Consider the following 21,682-nt stretch of genomic DNA (forward strand, 5'->3'; position numbering starts at 1 on the left):
TAGAACTATAAGCACAAGCAATAAAAGAAATACATAAATTTGACTTCAGTAAAATTAAAAACTGTACCCATAAAAGAACATTGTTAAGTGAAAAGACCATACAGTATGATGTTTAGTATTCAGGATATATTAAAGAAAACTTTTATGCTCAACAACAAAAATATAAACCAGCCAATTAAAAAATGCAGAAAACACGTGAATAAACATTCAGATATACAAACAACCAACAAGCATATGAAAAGACGCTCAACATTGGCCGGGCGCGGTGGCTCACGCCTGTAATCCTAGCACTTTGGGAGGCCGAGGCAGGTGGATCACGAGGTCAGGAGATGGAGACCATCCTGGCTAACACGGTGAAACCCCGTCCTGCTAAAAATACAAAAAATTAGCTGGGTGTGGTGGTGGGCTCCTATAGTCCCAGTTACTTGGGAGGCTGAGGCAGAACAGCGGGAACCCAGAGGCAGAGCTTGCAGTGAGCGGAGCTTGTGCCATTGCACTCCAGCTTGGGTGACAGACCGAGACTCCATCTTAAAAAAAAAAAAAAAAGATGCTCAACATCATTAATCACTAGAGAATGCAAATCAAAATAACACTGTGTTATCACTTCACAAGTACTATGATGTCTATCATTTGAAAATGGAAAATAAATATGGGCGAGGATGTGAAGAAATTCTCACATATTGATGGTTGGAACATATAGTGTGGCAATTGCAGTGGCAAACGGTTTTGTGGTTGCTCAAAAAGTTTAACATAGAATTATCATATCCCACTTTACTAATTCCACATCTAGGAATATATACAAAAGAAGTGAAGGCAGGTAGCGTAATAAATATTTGTACATCAATGTTCATAGTAACATTATACAGAACCCAAATGTACATCAATGAACAATAAACAAAACGTGGTATAAAACATAACAATATTATTTATCTTTAAAAATAAATTACCGATACATGCTATGATGTAGATGAACCTTTAAAATATGCTACTAAAGCAAAGTCAGACACAAAAGGTTACATATTGTGTGATTCCATTTATATGAAATATCCAAAATAGGTAATTCAGTAAGATGGAAAGATTGGTGGTAGCCAGTTGAGGCTTAGGGGCAATGGCAATGACCTGCTTACTGGGTATGGGGTTTTCTTTGGGGAGATGAAGATGTTTTAAACCTTAAGAGGTGTTGTTTTCACAGTGTTGTGAATGTACCATATGTTACAGCCATTGAACTGTCCATTTTTAAATGGTTTGTTTTATGAATTACATCTCAATAAAAATATTTTAAAAATTATAGATTACATTAAACTATTTTTTTGTGGCAAAAAAAGCCATAAAACCAAAAGAAAAAATAGAAGGGCCGGGCATGGTGGCTCACGCCTGTAATCCCAGCACTTTGGGAGGCTGAGGCGGGCGGATCACGAGATCAAGAGATCGAGACCATCCTGGCTAACACCGTGAAACACCGTCTCTACTAAAAATACAAAAAATTAGCCTAGTATGGTGGTGGGCGCCTGTAGTCCCAGCTACTCGGGAGGCAGAGGCAGGAGAATGGCGTGAACCCGGGAGGCGGAGCTTGCAGTGAGACAACATCTGCGCCACTGCATTCCAGCCTGGGCGACAGAGTCAGACTCCACCTCAAAAAATAAATAAATAAATAAATAAATAAATAAATAAATAAATAGAAAAGATTTGCAAGAAAAATAATTATTTTACAAATGTATAAACAATATTTAAATAGTGAGGGAAAAGGCCAAAAAGCCATTAGTACAGTAGGCAAAAGGTTTGAACAATTTACCAAATAATAATAATGGCCTTTGGAAATATGAAAAGATGTTCTATTTGATTTACGATACAGGAAATGTAAATTAAAATTACATTGGCATACTATCAGTTTTAATCTCACATCATCAGGTTATACTAAATATTTTCCTCCTTTCAGTTCTCTACGATCCTCAAGCAGTAATTTCTTGTTAGTTCCTTGAAGATTTATCTCCACATTTGTTCACTCTCCAGTAATACTTCTGCAATAATTGGGGATATTTCGATCAGGAAATCATTGTTTATGTAATATTTTTGCTCGAAGACTCAAGAGAAGCGTAAGGACGACACTCAGTGCAGGAGTCCATATTACCACACAGGCGTTCGGGATGAGGGATTCCCTTCTCTGGGGACTTGGAAGAAGTGTGGTCAAGAAGCTCTGTAGAGTTGCAACACTTACCCCTGGAAGGTAAAACTGTGAACGTTTACTCCTTGGGCATTCTGGGAAGTGTCCAAACGGTCGGTGGAGTTGCGGGCACTTCCGGTCAGGCAGGCGGATCCGGGGAATTCTGGGAAATGTAGTCCAGACGCTCTGTGGAGTCGCGGGAGCTAAGGCTGCGAGAGTTACCCTTTATTCTGTGATAGTTTGAGCTGTTCTGCGTCTCGCGGGCCCTACTGAATTTCCTGGACCTACTCGCGGAACCCTCAACGAGCTAGCGATAGATTTAGAGGAAAGGAAGCGCCGTCGGAAAGCAAAGGTTTGGAAGGGTGAGGGCGGCGGTTTGCGATCCCCGCGGCAGAGGCTTCTTGCGTTTAGGGCTGTCCTAGCGTCCTGGGGGAGTTTGGGACTCGGTCCTGTCACGTTTCGCATTATTTGGGAGTTTCTTGGGCTCTCAGCTCGCCCCATCCGCCTCCCTCCACTACTGGTGCGGGGCCGATTCTCCCGGTACAACGTTGGGGTGTTACTTAATCTCCCTGGGCCTCTTTGCTTTTCTTTAAATGGGGGATATTAAGACCTTCCTAATAGAATTGTCTTGGAAATTGAAAGACGTAATATAAGAGTCTTAAAACAGTTTCTGTTATAGTGAATGGCGATCTCTTGTTAATTTCCTGAGAAATGGTCAGGTCCCTGGGGTGGTGTCAGAGCTCCAGCTGGCTCTTCTCTCTGATCCCTGCAGAACGCTGGAAAATTCTGGATATTCTCTGATCTCTTATTTAGGAAAAGAATGGGTATCTCCAATTTCCACAGAAGGATGGGAGGGTCTTGACTGTTTTGTCAAGAATGGTGACACAACCATGATATTTCGCAGCATTGTTTCCTCTTCCTGACTTCTCTAAAAGGATTGCCTGGAGGTAGATGGAGTAATTCCTTGACTACTGACAACAAAGTTCCACGCGAGTGTGACTTATCATTTTTCTTTTACAGTGACGTTCACATCTATTGTAGGATACTGTAATCGGGTATGGGCATTGATAAGAAAGTCTTAATTGCTATCTTCAATTCTAAGGGCTTTATACAAAGAAATTCATGTACACCACATGGTAGGAGAGGTACTGCCATTTCGTCTATTAAAGATAAGAGTGAGACAAAGGGAGCAGGACTTATTTGCCCATAGTTGCCCAAGTAATAAGAAGTGGAGCTGGGGTTGGAACCTTTGCAGTCCAGGTCAGGGCCCAAGCTGATAATTTCTTGGATACATTCTCACTGAGGCAGAGGAACTAGCTGGAATCAGGTGGGGAAAGCAAGTTAGGACTTGATGGAAGCGACTTTGAGAGCAAGGCTCATGGACTTGGACTTCTCTAGGAGTCTTTTAAAACTTTATCAACTATTTTGTTTCACTTATTACACATATTTTGTATTTTTCTAGAACCATATTATGGAGCATTCAGAAATTACAGAAATATGACAAGAAAAAATGTTTAATTACCTCTGAATGCAGGCTATAAAGATAATAACCATTAAGCTTATTTTTATTTATTTATTTATTTAATTCATTTTTAAATTTTTTGAGACAGAGTCTTACTCTCGTCGCCCAGGATGGAGTGCAGTGGCACGACCTTGGCTCACTACAACCTCTGCCTCCCAAGTTCAAGTGATTTTCCTCCCTTAGTCTCCCAAGTAGCTGGAACTATAGGCGCACACCACCCCGTCTGTTAGTAAAGACAAGTTTTAAAATTTCTCCAAACTGGAGTAAATACAGCAAACTTATTTGAAACCCTTTAATATTGGGGGATCAGCAGAGGATCCCTTTGGTCCACCAAACCTTCAATATTACTGTGTTCAGACCTTTGTTTTAGCCTTATCAATTTCCATTTTATTTATTCCATTTCTTAATAAAACTGTTAAAAGTAAAAAATCTTAGATAAATCAAAGAGTTTAATTAAGCAAAAAACAATTTGCAAATCAGGCAGCCCCTGAACCAGAATAGATTCAGAGAAGCTTCAGTGCTACGGTGTGGTTGAAGAAGATTTGTAAACAGAAAAAGGAAAGTGACATTCAAAAAGTGGAAGGGAGAAACAGAAACAGCCAGTTTGGTTGCAGCTCAGCTTTTGCCTTATTTGATCCCTGTTTGAACAGTTGCCTCCATTTGATTGGTCAAAACTCAGTGATTGGCACAAGAGTAGGTTACAGTCTGTTTACTCTTCCAGTTAGGTTACAGTTCACTATATATGGATAAATCTTTTTTAATTTTTATTTTTGTTTTTTATTTTTTTGAGATGGAGCCCTGCTCTGTCGCCCAGGCTGGAGTGCAGTGGAGCAATTTTGGCTCACTGCAACCTCTACCTCCTGGGTTTAAGTGTTTCTCCTGCCTCGGCCTTCCGAGTGGCTGGGATTACAGGCACACACTACCACATCTGGCTAATTTTTAGTAGAGACGGGGTTTCACCATGTTGGCCAGGCTGGTCTCGAACTCCTGACCTCAGGTGATCCACCCACCTCGGCCTCCCAAAGTGCTGGCATTACAGGCATGAGCCACCACACCCCGCCTGGAGAAACCTTTATACCTAATTTAAAGTATGTAAGAAAGCAGCTTTAGGCTAAACTTAATTTAACATAATGATCTGAAGATTTTCACCCTGTTGAAAGGAGTCCCATGACACTCTCTCTTTCTTCTTAGTTTCACCTTTATCATTGTTTCTAAATGACCTTTAAAAAATCTCTAGCTTTCTGGGATGAGTCCTTTGACTCTGCCCTCTGTCTTTTTCCTCTTGCTAATTAATGTAATCTTTTTATTAACATCTTTAATATCCTTAAAGGGAAACTGAGACAGCAAAACTGATAAGGCTTCTAGGACTGTTGTTCAATTTTGCAAGAGTTAAGGTGTCAACCAATAAATAAAATCAACACTGAGCCACAAACAAAAGAAAAGATATTTTAAGTGGGGTCTTGTGAATTGCAATCAAGAAGTACAGATCTAGCAGTCAGCTAAATCATTTCCTGTTCTATCCAGGCAAGGTTGGGCAGGGGCTTATAAATGTTTACCGTAAGTTTATATATCTGGAAGTCTTAGTACAGTCCATGATTCATGTCAGTTGGTTAGCAACTTAAGGATGTCTTTTGTTGATGATCAGTCTAGTTCAGCATAGCTGTTTCCCCAAGAGGTTCATGATCAGGCCATGTATAAACAATTCCAATCAAATGCAGCTGGTTTTACAATTTGACCCAGTTACGTTAAAATCCATCTGAGTGTGTACATAACTGGGGTCCAACTCCACATGCCTCTTTTTATAAACTTCTGACATAACCGTCTCCAATTTGGATTTTCTTTTTACAAAAGTCACATGGGGTACCCATGCAAAAGGGGCCCCCTTAGCCACAGCATTTACCATGACCTGGGTAAGAAGCATATTCAGAAGATGAATATCCCAGTCATCATATATTCAGTCCCACGTGGCTTGCATGCAGTGTATCGGCTGCATCATCTGGGGTATCCCACCCAGCATTTATAGGGTGAGTTGAGCAGTCCCCCTTTTCAGGGCAAGCAGACCTTACCATGCCTTTTATCCAGTTGATCAGGCTGACTCTTCCCTTGGGAACAACCTGTTAACATTGGTAATGAGATTCAGGCAATGTGGTTAAATATTGAGTTTTTTCAAACACAAAATTTGAAGATGTCCACCTGGGAGGACACGGACTTCAAAAGATTGGATAAATGCTCTGAAGTGGAAGGGTTTGAGAGTCATTATGTAGGCAGGGCCTAGGAAGCTTAACAGGATGTCAGCATTTTCTATACAAGATTAATGCATAGTTAACAAAAATTCGATAGCAGTGTTTCCTTTTATTGGGAAGAACGGATTTCTGCATTAGGGATGTAATAGTCAAAGGGGTCTTTTATCTCAGACAAAGAATCTTTTATTTTAGATGCTATCTGGTCTGAGCCAGGAACAAGAAAATAAAAAAGGAAGTTAAGAGGTCGAGCTCAGTGACTCAGTTTCCTTGGGGCCTACCAACTTTTAGAAGCCCCAAATAGATAAGACTATTGGTTTTCTTTCTTTCTTTTTTTTTTTTTTTTTTTTCGCATCTCCTGTGTGTTTGCATCAGATTTCACCATCTGTAATTGTTGCATCACGTATCACCATATGTAATTGTTTCATAGTGAACTGTGGGTCCTACATAAACCCAAACATGCTCTTCAACTCTGCAACATTTAAAACCAAAGATGCTACTACTTAGTTTCTCTCACAATCTAGTTGAATAAAGGTTCCTTAGGAAACTACAAAATAAACAATTCTTTCACACTGTACACTGTAGTTTCAGTTTCTTGGTTTTACCCTTCCCACACATTGATTGACTTTTGGTAACCACAGGTCTTAGAGGTACTTACTGTTGTCCTGGCATAATTTTTCCCTTAGGGACAGCTTTGAGGCAAGTGGCTAAAGCTTAGATTCACTAAAATTCGAGCTTGGTCAAGCATCAGAATCCAACCCAGTCCTCTCTTTTAATTACATTTGATATAGTTTGGATGTTTGGTCCCTCCATATCTCCAGTGTTGGAGGTGGGGTCTAGGGGGAGGTGTTGAATCATGGTGGCAGGTCCGTCATAAATGGTTTGGTGCTATCCCCTTGGTGATGAGTGAGTTCCTTCTCAGTTAGTTCATGTGAGATCTGGGTCCTCCAATTTCTCTCTCTTGTTCCTGCTCTTACTTTGTGACATGCCTGCTCCTGCTTCACCTTCTCCCATGAGTAAAAGCTTGCCGAGGCCTCACCAGAAGCTGAGCACATGCCAGCACCACACTTCTTTTCTAGCCTGAAGAAATGTGAGCCAATTAAACCTCTTTTCTTTATAAATTACCCAGCCTCAGGTATTTTGTTACAGTGACACAGAAATGAACTCATACAGAAAATTGGTACTGAGGTGCAGTGCATTGCTATAAAGATACCTGAAAATGTGAAAGTGGCTCTGGAACTGGCTAATGGGCAGAGGTTGGAAAAAGTTTGGAGGGCTCAGAAGAAGATGAGAAGATGAGGGAAAGCTTGGAACTTTTATTTTTTTATTTTTTTAACTTTTTCACGGAGCCATGGGAACTTCTTTCAGACTGATCAAGTGGTTGTGATCAAAATGCTGGTAGGGATATGGACAATGAAGTCCAGGCTGATGAGATCTCAGATGGAAATGAGGAAGTGATTGGGAACTGGGGTAGAGGTCACCCATGTTATGCCCTAGCAAAGAACTTTGCTGCTTTGTGTTCATGCCCTACAGATTTCTGGAAGCTTGAACTTAAGAGTGATAACTTAGGGTACCTGGCAAAAGAAATTTCTGAGCAGCAAAGCATTCAAGAAGTGGCCTGGCTGCTTCACTGCTTCAAATAGCCTACAGTTATATATAGAAGCAAAGAAATGGCTTAAAGTTAGAATTTATATTTAAAAGGTAAGCAGAGTATAAAAGTTTGGAAAATTTACAACCTGGCCATTTGGTAGAGAAAGAAAAAGCATTTTTAGAAGAGTGATACATGTGGGCTGTGGAGCAACCACTTGCAAAAGAGATTTGCGTGACTAACAGAAAGCCAAGTGGTAATATCTAAGATAATGGGGGAAATGCCTGGAAGACATTTCAGAAGTCTTCAGGAAAGTCCCTCCCATTACAGGCCCAGAGGCCTAGGAGAAAAGAATGGTTCCAAGGGTCAGGCCCAGGGCCCCACTGCCCTGAGCAGCCTCAAGACATTGTGCCCTGAATCCGGCCACTCTGTCTCCAGCCTCAGCTCAGAGTGCCCCAGGCACAGCTTGGGTTGCAGCTCCAGAAGATTTAAGCCTTGATGGTTGTGGTGGTTTCCACATTGTGTTAAGGCTGCAGATGCTCAGAATGCAAGCATGAAGGAGGCTTGGCAGCTTCTACCTAGATTTCAGAGGATGTATGAGAAAGCCTGAGATCCCAGTCAGAAGCCTGCCACAGGGGTGGAGCCCCCACAGAGAACCTCTACCAGGGTAGTGCCAAGGAGAAATGTGAGCTCCCCACAGAGTCCCCACTAGGGCACTGCCTAATGGATCTGTGGGAAGGGAACCACTGCCCTCTGAGAAGTGGTCCTGAAACCACTGCTCAGTCATGTTACTTGGCTGCCCAAGGCTTTGGGAGTCTGTCCCTTCTACCAGGATGTGGGACATGGAGTCAACGATTATGTTGGAGCTTTAAGAGCCTTGGAGTACAGTAGCACAGTCCTAACTCATTGCAGCCTTTAACTCCTAGACTCAAGCTATCCTCCTGCCTCAGCCTCCCAAGTAGCTGGGATTACAGGTTCAAGCCACAGCACCTGACTCTTCATATGCTCTTTACCCAAATTTTCCAATTACTTACTTTTTGTATTTTGCTTTCTTAACATCCGTCAGCCAAATACCACTGGGAACAAACTTATAATGAGAAACAACTTATTGTAGCTTTCTGCAGCAAGGAAGCCCATATGCCAAGGTGATCATGGGGTGTCTTGGTAAGAGGCATTTAGGAAGGGCTGGCTATAGAGTTTCATATAACATGCTAGGTAATATTAGATATAATATTAAATAATATCACTATTAAATACTAGATATCAATTAAAAGACTACCAATATTAGTTAATTCTGTTACCTATTAGGTATGGCTAGACACCATCATCTTTTCTATCCAAAGTCCCATATTTAAATTTGTTGTGCTTTTTAAAGTTCTTGTAACTGTTTTCCCCCATCCCCCAATCCAAAGTCCAATTTTATGTACTGCTTTTAGGTATCACATTTCTGTAATCTTCTTTAATCTAGAAAGATTCAACAAGCTTTGTCTTTTTATTCTTGACATCCTTGAAGTATATAGGCAAAGTATTTTATAGAAAGATACTCATTTGGGATTTATGTATTTCATGTTTGGGTTCAGATTATGCATTGTTGGTGTGGATACCACAGAAGTGTTGAGGTGTCATAACAGGGGTCACATGATATCTGTTTTCCCTTCATTGGAGGTCTCAACTTTGTTCACTTGGCCAAGATGATGTCTTTCAGATTTTTCCAATGAAAGGTTGCTTTTTAATTAAATTTTGAAAATAGAAATGTTTCTTATGGGAGATACATTATTAGTGGGCATTCTCCTGTAAAGATTAGCTTCCACTTCTCCCCAATTTATTCATCAGTTTTTTCAACTATATTCTATCAATATGGACTCAGAATCCAGTTAAATAACATGTAGATTAACCATTATTATTTCCGACTTTATTGAGGTGTATTTTACATATCATAGAATTTACCCATTTCAGGCTTACAATTTAATAATCTTCAGGAACTTTGAAGAGTGGTGTAACTATCATCACAATTCAGTTTAGATCATTTTTGCCCCCCAGTTGGACTCCTTATGCTTATGTACAGTTAAACCTCATTCTCACCTCAAATCCGGAGCAACCACTAACCTTTCTCTATATATACATTTGCCTATTCTGTATATTTTATAAAATTGAATTTTATAATCCATGGGGTTTTGTGACTGGCTTCTTTAACTTAGCATAATGTTTCCAAGGTTCGTGCATGTTGTAGCATGAGCCAGTTCTTCACTCCTTTGAATTTCCAAATAAAATTCTGTTTGTATTGATATGCCATGATTTGTCTATTCATTTACCTATAGGAGGGCATTTTGCTTATTTGCAGTTTGGGGATATGAGTAATGCTGCTGCGAACATTCATGCGCTAATTGAAAATACTTGTCTGTGTTGGTGGGCAGCATTCCTAGTCACCCTTTCATGTCTGTTTTTCTGCCTTTCCTGGCACTTTCTAGGCACGATTTCACCTTCATTTAAACTGCTTCATTCAGGACTCTGCAAATTCCCTGAAGTAGAAGGAAAAATGACCACATTCAAAGTGAGTAGGGCTTGCCTCTCTTGCTGTTAAAATTCCATCTTACTACTCATATTGTCACATTTTTATCTGTCTTGGGAAGACTCAAGGAGAACAACAAGCATTTGAGGGCATTTTGTTTGCCAGATGCTTCCTTTGTTGCTTTTGAGTTGACTTTCCATTTGGTTTTAGTTCTTGTTTTCTTATATAATTTCTTTTCCGCAGTAGAGAAAATAGTAGGAATGGATAATTCTTTCACTTCACTTCTTCTCTGATCACAAATTAGTTGTTATCTTATATTCTTCATCATGTACATTCTTAACTGTATTTGTATTGATGACATACTTCTAATTTTAAATTGTGCTCATTTTACATAATATTATATAATGTTCCATTTTTACATTGGCATCATAGCCCCACTGAATTAATGTACCTTCTTGTTTTTAACTACCTCACACTCATAGACATTTAGGTGGTTTCGGAATTTTACTGTTTTAAGCAATACTGCTGTGACAGCTTTCCTATATATAACCCCTTCCCCCCAAAATTAATTCTGAAAACAAGATAGGATACTTTTGACATGTATCACACTGGCTGTTTTATAGATGATAGATTATTTCAACAGGGCACAGCACATCAGGCTCTGACTGCCACTTCCCACAAATATTGTTATTGGAGCTTTCACACAGGAAGGGCTAGATTCTGTGTTTGCCATACCTCAATCATACCTTGTATGCATGTTATTTATTGGTCTCTTCTTATTCCTTTATGGAGTAAGCAGTTTTATCAAAGTAGTAGGTACCTTTATTTCAAATGTCCAATGATACTGGAAGATTGGCCAGTCACTGTGTTCTGTTACTATATTTATTCAGAGAAGCAGAATGCAGGTTTTGGTCTCTTGTTCCTCTTAAACTCATCAAATATGAGAAATCTGCTCAGATTCACACAGGCAACCAAGGTCAGGAATGTTAGCCATTCTGCTCATTTATAATCAAATAAGTGAGAATGATATTAATACAATGAATTATTCTTCCTAATCAGATTACCAAAACCATGGGAATATTTATAACCTGCTCTGAACCATTATAAGGAGATTAAGGGTACTTGTGTTCACTGGAAAGAGTGGGAAGTAGGTAAAAAAATTTGGAAGAAAGTATGAAATTATGTGATCAAATTTTAAATGTGTTTATTGACATTCTAATTTTCATTTGACATTTTAAATAATCAGGAGAATAAAGAGTATATAAAATTATTTTCTTTACAGGATTGATAATGAAAAATGTTTAATATGAAGTATTCATTATTTAAATAAAAAGAGATAATTTTTGCCCTGGAATACTATGCAGATATGAAACAAGATGAAATAAATAACAATAAGGACAGTTATAATTAAAAATAATAAAAATAGATAATATTTATTAAATACTTAGGTCTTTGCCACACAGTTTTCCCAATGCTATATCTATTTCCTTCTTCAATCCTTGAGAAAACTATACCAGGTGAAAATCATTATACAGACAGGAAACTAATGCATGTAGGTGAGCTTGTCCAAAGCCACACGTCTAGGAAGGGACAGAGCTTTAGGATGTGCTCTGGGCATGATGGTTCCATATCATGACATTGAATGCTGCAACTAATGTATGTAGTTTGTGCCTTGAGAGTATAAAGGATGCACTGCATAGCTGTCCCACACAGGTCACCATAAACTTGTTAGTTTGACAGATATTAAAGAAAAGTTACAGCATCTACAGTTTGAGGATGAAAGGAAGACAACACAAGAGAGGAAGACAATGGACGTTATCAAAGTTGGGACTAAATTGCTAAATGTTACTGGGGCAATTGGCAACTCACTAAAACCTAAATACCTGAAGCCCAGGAGGCAGCATTTAGAGTCCTAGAGGGCTGGTTACAAGTAGACTCAATGAGTGCACAAAGTAAAAGTACAGGACTTCTTTTATATCATTGCACTTCTGATGGATCTCATGAAAATCAGTGTGTGTCATTGTCAGGATATAGGCAGAATGAGTGGGAAATCTGTATGTTGACCTACATCCCTCAAGATCTAGGACAACTTACCACACCTGTCCCCTTTGCCTACTTAGTGCCACCCTTCTTTGAATAATCGTTGGTCATAAGATTTAGGTTTTGTATGTTGGATATTTTAGGAGGCAGTGACCTTCAAAGATGTGGCCGTGGTCTTCACTGAGGATGAGCTGGGGCTGCTGGACCCTGCCCAGAGGAAGCTGTACCGAGACGTGATGCTAGAGAACTTTAGGAACCTGCTCTCAGTAGGTGAGGACAGACACCCTCTGTAACAGAATGTTAGGCCCCAGGAGTGACTTTGTATTCCAAGTATGCATTGGGAATCTAAGTTTCCAGTAAATTTTCCCTAGATATTACCTACAATGGGTTGGAATTAAGCATGTCACTGCATGTTCACAGGGAATCAACCATTCCACCAAGATACTTTCCACTTCTTAAGGAAGGAAAAGTTGCGGATGATGAAGACGACAAGCCAAAGAGGAGGGAATTCAGGTCAGAACCAAGCAACTGTGCATCCTTGTACATGACTCTTCCATCTGTTTTACTTCTGTCCATGCCTATTTCCATCACCCTGGTCTAAATTCCCAAACTGCTTTCCTGAATTATTGCAACTGTCTTTCTTCTTTAAAGTTCCTTTGGGTTCATTATTCATGTTCATATTTTATTAGTTCCATAATTTATTATGCAAGATTTTAGACTGGGAAATTTACCAGAGTTAGTAACAGGTTAAATATGTGTATGTTATTAATTATTTAATTCAGTATTTTATTTCTACCAAGGATTTTATGTATGAGATGTGATGTGGTTCTAAATTCGTCTCTTGAAAACCAAAGACCATAGTGCACTCGGAAAACATGAACTTAATGTTTCCTGTATTCATTAAAGTTTAATGCCATGTCCTAAGTGTGAAATCTTGAAAACATTGAACAGGCCTTCACTTGCCCACATATATTAATTCTGTGTCTTTTTAGGAGGGAAGATCCAAATTGAGATGGAGACTGTTCCAGAAGCAGGACCACATGAAGAGTGGTCCTGTCAGCAAATATGGGAACAAATTGCAAGTGACCTAACCAGGTCTCAAGACTCCATAAGGAACAGCTCTGAGTTATTCATAGAAGGTGACGTCCTCTGCCAGATTGAGGCAGGACTATCTATAAGTCATGTGCAACAGAAATCTTACCAGTGTAATGAATGTAAACAGTCCTTCGGTGATGTTTCTGTCTTTGATCTTCATCAACAATTACACTCAGGAGAGAAGTCTCATACATGTGATGAGTGTGGAAAAAGCTTCTGTTACATCTCAGCCCTTCGTACTCATCAGAGAGTCCATATGGGAGAAAAACACTATAAGTGTGATGTGTGTGGTAAGGAATTTAATCAGAGCTCACATCTTCAAACTCATCAGAGGGTCCATACTGGAGAGAAACCATTCAAATGTGAGCAGTGTGGGAAAGGCTTCCATAGTAGATCAGCACTTAATGTTCATTGCAAGTTACACACAGGAGAGAAGCCTTATAATTGTGAGGAATGTGGGAAAGCCTTCATTCACGATTCACAGCTTCAGGAACATCAGAGAATCCATACTGGGGAGAAGCCATTCAAATGTGATATATGTGGTAAGAGCTTCCGTGTTAGATCAAGACTTAATAGGCATTCCATGGTTCACACAGGAGAAAAACCATTCAGATGTGATATATGTGGCAAGAACTTTCGTCAGAGATCAGCACTTAATAGTCATTCCATGGTCCACATAGGAGAGAAGCCATACAAATGTGAGCAGTGTGGAAAAGGCTTCATTTGTAGGCGAGATTTTTGTAAGCATCAGATGGTCCACACAGGAGAGAAACCATATAATTGTAAAGAATGTGGGAAGACCTTCAGATGGTCCTCATGTCTTTTGAATCATCAGCGAGTCCACAGTGGACAAAAACCCTTCAAATGTGAAGAATGTGGGAAGGGATTTTATACAAATTCACAACGATCTTCCCATCAGAGATCCCACAATGGAGAAAAGCCATATAAGTGTGAGGAGTGTGGTAAGGGCTATAAAAGGAGGTTGGATCTTGAGTTTCACCAGAGGGTCCACACGGGTGAGAGACCCTACAATTGTAAGGAATGTGGGAAGAGCTTTGGCTGGGCCTCCTGTCTTTTGAAACATCGGAGACTCCACAGTGGAGAAAAACCTTTCAAATGTGAAGAGTGTGGAAAGAGATTTACTCAGAGTTCACAACTTCATTCCCATCAGACATGCCATACTGGAGAAAAGCTATACAAATGTGAGCAGTGTGAGAAGGGGTACAACAGTAAATTTAATCTTGACATGCACCAGAGGGTCCACAGGGGAGAGCGACCCTATAATTGTAAGGAATGTGGAAAGAGCTTTGGCTGGGCTTCATGTCTTTTGAAACATCAGAGACTCCACAGTGGAGAAAAGCCATTGAAATGTGGAGTGTGGGAAGAGATCTCAGAATTCACAGCACCATTTACATCAGAAAGTCTATGTGGAAAAAAAGCCATACAGATGTGAGAAGTGTGGGAAGGGCTTTGGCTGGGCCTCAACTCATCTGACCCATCGATTTTCCACAGCAGAGAATAACCATTCAAACGTGAGAACTATGGAAAGAGCTTTGAACATAGATCCTATCTTAAAGTCCAAGAAAAAAGTCCACAGTGGAGATAATCCATACAAATGTGAGGAGTACAGGATGTACTACCACAGGCACTTGACTTGATATGCATCAGAGGGTCCATATTGTAGGGAAGGCATGGAAGTTTGGGGAGATTGCCATGTGCTTCAGTTACGCCTCAAAGTCTTCAGCTTCATGAGTGTTCACTTTCAAGAGAAACCTTAGTAATGCAATGTCTGTGATAGTCTTCTCAACTACAAGCTTATCTGAGAGTTAACAATGGGAGAAACATTAAAAATTTGATACATGTGGTAAGCACTTCAGTTTGAGTTCGTATCTCATAGCTTATTACAGAATCCATGTTGATGATACATTTCATACAGTCTCAGGAGGGAAAATAGTTAAAGTCAGTGTTTCAGCCATAGTTCAGCATACCCATGTGGTTTTAGAACCACTGTAGCACAGAACTTTTGTAAGTTGGGGCTTCATTCAGAAGTTTGGCAATTATAGTTATTCAAGAGACAGGCCTTAGAAAGAATAGGAGTTTGTTCTGGCATTTACAAATCTCTAATGATGGACATGTCAACATTGATGTCAGCTAGAATGTAAACTGTACGTATCTTTGCTGCAGAATCTTCACAACCTTAACACTGATTGGAACTTTGTATGTGTGTTTGGTATATGTAAGAGATGTAGAAAGAGCTTTAGCTGGGCTTCATATCTTAGAAATGTCAGAGGTGTGATATTAAAGGATCAAAAGGAGAAAACATATTTCAAAATTGTATCTAAAAGAGGAAACCTGGGATGGACCAAGATGGCCAATTAGAGGCAGCTGTGGTTCATGGTACTCATAGAGAGGAATGAAAATAACAAGTGAATTCAGTACCTTCAACTGAAATATCTAGATTACCTCACTGGGACTGACTAGGCAATCAATTCAGCCCACAGAGAATGAAGAAAAGCAAGGTGAAGTGATGGCCCACCTGGTGTGGCATGGAGCCAAAGGAACCCTCACCCCACCCAAGGGAAGCGGTGAGTGATTATGTGACCCTGCCCAGGAAACCATGTTACTCAAAGATCCTTGCAACCCACGGGTCAGGATATGTCCTTGTGAGCCCATGCCACCAGGGCCTTGGGTTCAATACACAGAACTGTGTGGAGTTTTGGCAGAGCAGCCTCTCAGCCATACACAAAGACCCAGGAGGTTTACATGCTCCAGCCCCAGAATTCCTGGCAAGATGGCAGATTCATCCTTATACTCCTGTAGGAAGGGGGCTGAATCCAGGGAGTCAGGCAGCAACATTCTGTGGACCCCACTTCCATGGCACCTCACAAAACCCACTGACTTGGAATTCCAACCAACCAACAGCAACAGGCTTCGGCCTGAAATAGGAGGGAGCTCCTGAGGGGAAGACTGGCCACCATTTCTGTGGTTCAGTCGATTCAGTGTTCCAGCCTGCCAGCTCTGGAGAGACCAGGTTGTCTGGACAAGGAGAGGATCCCCCTGCCCAACACAGCACACATGCTTTGCCAGATCATGCCCAGACTGCTGCTTTTTTTTTTTTTTTTAGCTAGAATATCACTCCGTTGCTCAGACTGGAGTGCAGTGGCATGCTCTTGGCTCTTGGCAACCTCCACCTGTTGAGTTCAAGCAATTCTCCTGCCTCAGCCTCCCAAGTAGCTGGGATTACAGTCAGGTACCACCACACCTCGCTAATTTTTGCATTTTTCATAGAGACACGGTTTCACCGTGTTGACCAGGCTGGTCTTGAACTTCTGACCTCAGGTGATCCACCTGCCTCGGCCTCCCAAAGTGCTAGGATTACAGGCATGAGCCACTGCACCTGGCCCAGACTGGTTCTTTAAGTAGGACCCTGACCCATTCCTCCCCACTATATGGTTCCTCCCTTTGGGGGGGCTTCCAGTCACTTCAGCCAGGCTTATACTGACAGAAATCTAAACTCTGTCTGGGATGGAGCTCCCAGGGGAGAGGCGACCACTGTCTCTATGGTTCAGTTGACAAAGCTGTTCCAGCCTGCTCGCTTTGGAGAGTCCGGGCAATCTGGATGAGGAAGGGTCCTCCCCCAGCATAGCACACCTGCTGTACCAAAAGCAGCCAGACTGCTTCTATAAGTAGGTCCCTGATCCTGTTCCTCCTGACTGGGTGAGACCTCCCAACAGGAGTCTCTAGACACCTCTTACAGGAATCTTCAGGCCAGCAACAGGTCAGTACCGCCCTGGGACAGAGCTTCCAAAGGAAGGAGAAGGCTGCCATCTTTGCTGTTTTGCAGCTTTCACTGGTGATACCTCAAGGCACAGGAAAAACCGAGGCAACTAGGGTCTTGAGCAGACCCCAGCAAACTGTGGCAGCCCTACAGTTGCTAACAGTCAGTGGCTTGACTGTTAAAAGAAAACAGGCAGAAAACAACAACAAGAACATCAACAAAAAGACCGCACAAAAACCCCATTCAAAGGTCACCAACCTCAAAGATTGAAGGTAGATAAGCCCACAAAGATGATGAAATCAACACAAAAAAATGCTGAAAACTAAAAAAGCCAGAATGCCTCTTCTCCAAATGACTGCAGCACCTCTCCAGCAAAGGCACAGAACTGGGTGAGGCTGAGATGACTGAATTGACAGAAGTAGGCTTCAGAACGTGGGTAATAATGAACTTTGCTGAGCTAAAGGAGCATGTCATAACCCAATGCAAAGAAGCCAAGAATCAATCATAAAACAATACAAGAGCTGATGACCAGAATAGCCAGTTTAGAGAGGAACATAACTGACCTGATGGAGCCAAAAACAACACAAGAACTTAACAATGCAATCACAAGTATCAATAGTAGAATAGACCAAGAAGAGGAAAGAGACTCAGAGCTTAAAGACTATCTTTCTGACATAGGCAGAGAAGAATACAGAAAGAATGAAGAGTAATGAACAAAACCTCCAAAAAAATAATATGGAGTTATGTAAAAAGACCAAACCACTGACTGACTGGGGAACCTGAAAGAGATGGGGATAATGGAAACAAGTTGGAAACATACTTTAGGATGTTATCCAGGAGAACTTTCCAAACCTAGCATGACAGGCCAACATTCAAATTCAGGAAATGCAGAGAACCTCAGTAAGATACTCCATGAGAAGATCAACCCCAAGACACATAATCATCAGATTCTCCAAGGTCAAAATTAAAGAAAAAATGTAAAGGGCAGTCAGAGAGAATGAAAGGTCAGGTCACCTAAAAAGGGAAACCCATCAGACTAACAGCAGACCTTTCAGTGGAAACCCTACAAGCCAGAAGATATTGGGGGTCAATATTCAGCATTCTTAAAGAATTCTTAGCCAGAATTTAATATCTGGCCAAAGTAAGCTTTATGTGCAAAGAAATAAGATCCTTTTCAGACAAGCAAATGCTGAGAGAATTCATCACCACCAGGCCTGCCTTGCAAGAGTTCCTGAATATGGAAAGAAAAAAAAATTACCAGCCACTGCAAAAACACACTGAAGTACACAGAACCAATGACACTATAAAGCAACCACATAAACAAGTCTGCAAAATAACCAGCTAGCATCATGATGGCAGGATCACATTCCCATGTAATGATACTAATATCAAATGTAAATAGGCTAAATGCCCCAATTGAAAGACACAGAAGTGCAAGCTGGATAAAGAGCCAAGACCGATCGATATGCTGTCTTCAAGAGACCCATCACATGTGCAAAGACACACATAGGCTCAAAATAAAGGGATGGAGGAAAATTTATGAAGAAAATGGAAATCAGAAAAAAGCAGGAGTCACAATCCTAATTTTTGACAAAACAAACTTTAAACCAACAAAGGTAAAAAAAAAAAAAAAAAAAAAAAAAAAAGCAAGGCATTACATAATGGCAAAGGGTTCAACAAGAAGAGCTAACTATTCTAAATATATATACCCACCCAATAGCAGAGGACCCAGATTCATAAAGTAAGTTCTTAGAGACCTACAAAGAGACTTAGACTCCCACGGGGTAATAGTGGGAGACTTTAATACTTTTTCCATTTGTGTCCTCTCTGATTTCTTTAAGCAGTGGCTTGTAGTTCTCCTTGAAGGGGTCCTTCACTTCCCTTGTTAGGTGTATTCCTAGGTATCTTATTCTTTTTGTAGCAATTGAATTTCATGCTCCTGGATAGGAAGAATCAACATTGTGAAATGGCCATACTGCCCAAAGTAATTTATAGATTCAATGCTATTCCCATTAAACTACCATTGACATTCTTCACAGATTTAGGAAAAAAACCTATTTTAAAATTCATATGGAACCAAAGAATAGCCCAAATAGCCAAGACAGTTCTAAGCAAAAAAGAACAAAGCTGGAGGCGTCATGCAACCCAACTTCAAACCATACTCCAAGGCCACAGTAACCAAAACAGCATGGTACTGGAACAAAAGCAGACACATAGACAAATGGAACAGAACAGAGAACTCAGAAGTAAGACTACACACCTACAACCAACTGATCTTTGACAAACCTGACAAAAACAAGCAATAGGGAAATGGTTCCCTGTTTAATAAATGGTGCTGGGAGAACTGACTAGCCATGTGCAGAAAATTTAAACTGGACCTCTTCCTTACACATTATACAAAAATTAAGATGGATTGAAAACTTATAAAGCCCAAAACTAAAAAAACTCCAGAAGAAAATCTAGGCAATACCATCCAGGACATAGAGACAGGCAAAGTTTTCATGATGAAAACACCAAAGGCAATTGCAACAAAAGCAAAATTTTACAAATGGGATCTAATTAAACTAAAGAGCTTCTGCACACCAAAAGAAACTATTATCAGGGTGAACAGACAACCTACAGAATGGGAGAAAATCTTTGCAATCTGTCCATCTGACAAAGGTCTAATATCCAGAGTCTACAAGGAACTTAAACAAATTTATGAGAAAAAAAAATTAAAAAGTGTGCAAAGGACATCAACAGACACTTCTCAAAAGAAGACATACATGCAGCTGACAAACATGAAAAAAAGCTCAACATCACTATCATTAGAGAAATGCAAATCAAAACCACAATGAGATACCATCTCACGTCAGTCAAAATGGCAATTATAAAGTCAAAAAGAAGCCAGGTGCAGCGGCCCAAAGTGCTGTAATCTCACACTTTTGGGAGGCTGAGGTGGATGGATCACTTGAGGTCAGAAGTTGGAGACCAGCCTGGGCAACATGGTGAAATGAACCCCTGTCTCTCCTAAAAATACAAAAATTAGCTGGATGTGATGGTGCAGGCCTATAATCCCAGCTACTTGGGAGGCTGAGGCATGAGAATTGCTTGAACCCAGGAGGCAGAGTTTGCAGTGAGTCAAGGCCATGCCACTGCACTTCAGCCTGGGCAACACAGTGAAACTGTGTCTCAAAAAAAAAAAAAAAAAAAAAAAAAAGTATAAAAGCAACAGTTGTTGGTAAAGTTGGGGAGAAAAAGGAATGCTTTTACATTGTTAGTGGGAGTATAAATTAGTTGAACCATTGTGGAAGACAGTGGGGCAATTCCTCAAAGATTTAGAGGCAGAAATACCATTTCACCCAGCAATACCATTACTGTAATATATACCCTCAAATTATAAATCATTCTGTTAGAAAGATACATGCACTTGTATGTTCATTACAGGACTACTCAAAATAAAGACATGGAGTCAACCCAAATGCCCATCAATGATAATCTGGTTAAAGAAAATGTCATACATATAGACCATGGAATACTATACAAACATAAAAAGAAATTAGATCATCCAGGACATGGATGAAGCTAGAAGCCGTTATCCTCAGCAAACTTACACAGGAACAGAAAACCAAACACTGCATGTTCTCACTTATAAGTGGGAGCTGAATGATGAGAACATGTGGACACATGGTGGGAAACAACACACACTGGGGCCTCCGGAGGGGTGGAGGGAGGGAGAACATCAGGAAGAATAGCTAATGGATGCTCAGCTTAATACCTAGGTGATAGATTGATCTGTGCAGCAAACCACCATGGCACACACTTACCTGTGTAACAAACCTGCACATCCTGCACATGTACCCCTAAACTTAAAATAAAAGTTGAAGAAAAGAAAATAGTATTAAAAAGGAGAAACCTTGCAAGACATAATTTATGGAAACATGAGTTGAAATGCAGGGTACACTCAGCACTGCCATCTATAACTTTATTTTGATTATTATCTTATTCCACTTGGCTCCTGGCTTCCCCTCATCCTCTGTTCTCAAGTCGGATTCTTATTATTTGGGACTCTGTCTAGTGTTCCATTGATTGTATACAGTGTAAATTTAACAATCATTTGTCATTTTTTCTCACAATACAAGGTGAAAAGATTTTGTAATAACAGACCACTGCATATTGTACAATTAAATTTTTTCAACAGTTTTAAGGCAGGATTCAGAGTAAACTTTTTTTCTTTTTATTTTTAAGGAATAGAGACAGTCTCACCATGTTGCATGGCTGGTCTTGAACTTCTAGGCTCAGGCAATCCTCCTACCTCAGCCTCCCAAAGTGCTGGAATTATAGGTATGAGCCACCACACCCAGCTCACAGTAACACTTCTAATGTGGCAGATGTAGTTACATTGACAAAAATTTTTCTAGTAAAGGCCAGGTATGGTGGCTCACTCCTGTAATCCCAGCACTTTGGGAAGCTGAGGTGGGTGGATCACTTGAGGCCAAGGGTTCAAGATCAGCCTGGTCAATATGGTGAAACCCCATCTCTACTAAATATACAAAAATTAGCTGGTGTGGTGGTGTGTGCCTGTAATCCCAGCTACCTGGGAGGCTCAGGCATGAGAATCGCCTGGGCCTGGGAGGCAAAGGTTGCAGCGAGCCAAGATTGTGCCACTGTACTCCAGGCTGGCCAACAGAGCGAGACTTCATCTCAAAAAAAAAAAAAAAAAAAAAAAAAAAAAATTCCTAATAAGTTTTGAATTGATCATGATTTGTG

At 40.5% G+C, this 21,682-nt stretch overlaps 1 protein-coding gene across 2 annotated transcripts; it reads left to right on the forward strand.

Annotated features, from left to right (window-relative positions):
- Positions 1-2,411: 2,411 nt before the first annotated feature.
- On the forward strand, positions 2,412-20,140 carry ZNF221 (zinc finger protein 221). Of its 2 annotated transcripts, none has more exons than XM_050772016.1 (5): positions 2,412-2,523; positions 9,980-10,062; positions 12,204-12,330; positions 12,481-12,573; positions 13,053-20,140. In XM_050772016.1, exons 2-5 carry the CDS (start codon positions 10,048-10,050, stop codon positions 14,606-14,608), a joined length of 1,791 nt encoding a protein of 596 aa, XP_050627973.1. In that variant the 5' UTR covers positions 2,412-2,523; positions 9,980-10,047; the 3' UTR covers positions 14,609-20,140. The 2 variants fall into 2 exon arrangements, with proteins under 2 accessions (XP_050627973.1, XP_050627972.1); XM_050772015.1 differs by having other exon boundaries at positions 2,504-2,513.
- The last annotated feature ends 1,542 nt before the right edge of the window (positions 20,141-21,682 follow it).

This window comes from Macaca thibetana, chromosome 19 (genome assembly GCF_024542745.1).
Source record: "Macaca thibetana thibetana isolate TM-01 chromosome 19, ASM2454274v1, whole genome shotgun sequence".
NCBI lineage: Eukaryota > Metazoa > Chordata > Mammalia > Primates > Cercopithecidae > Macaca > Macaca thibetana.

Coding starts and splice junctions, on each gene's coding strand:
- ZNF221 (XM_050772016.1), top strand. Junction 12,331..12,480: donor TAGGAACCTGCTCTCAGTAG/GTGAGGACAGAC, acceptor GCATGTTCACAG/GGAATCAACCATTCCACCAA. Junction 12,574..13,052: donor CCAAAGAGGAGGGAATTCAG/GTCAGAACCAAG, acceptor GTGTCTTTTTAG/GAGGGAAGATCCAAATTGAG.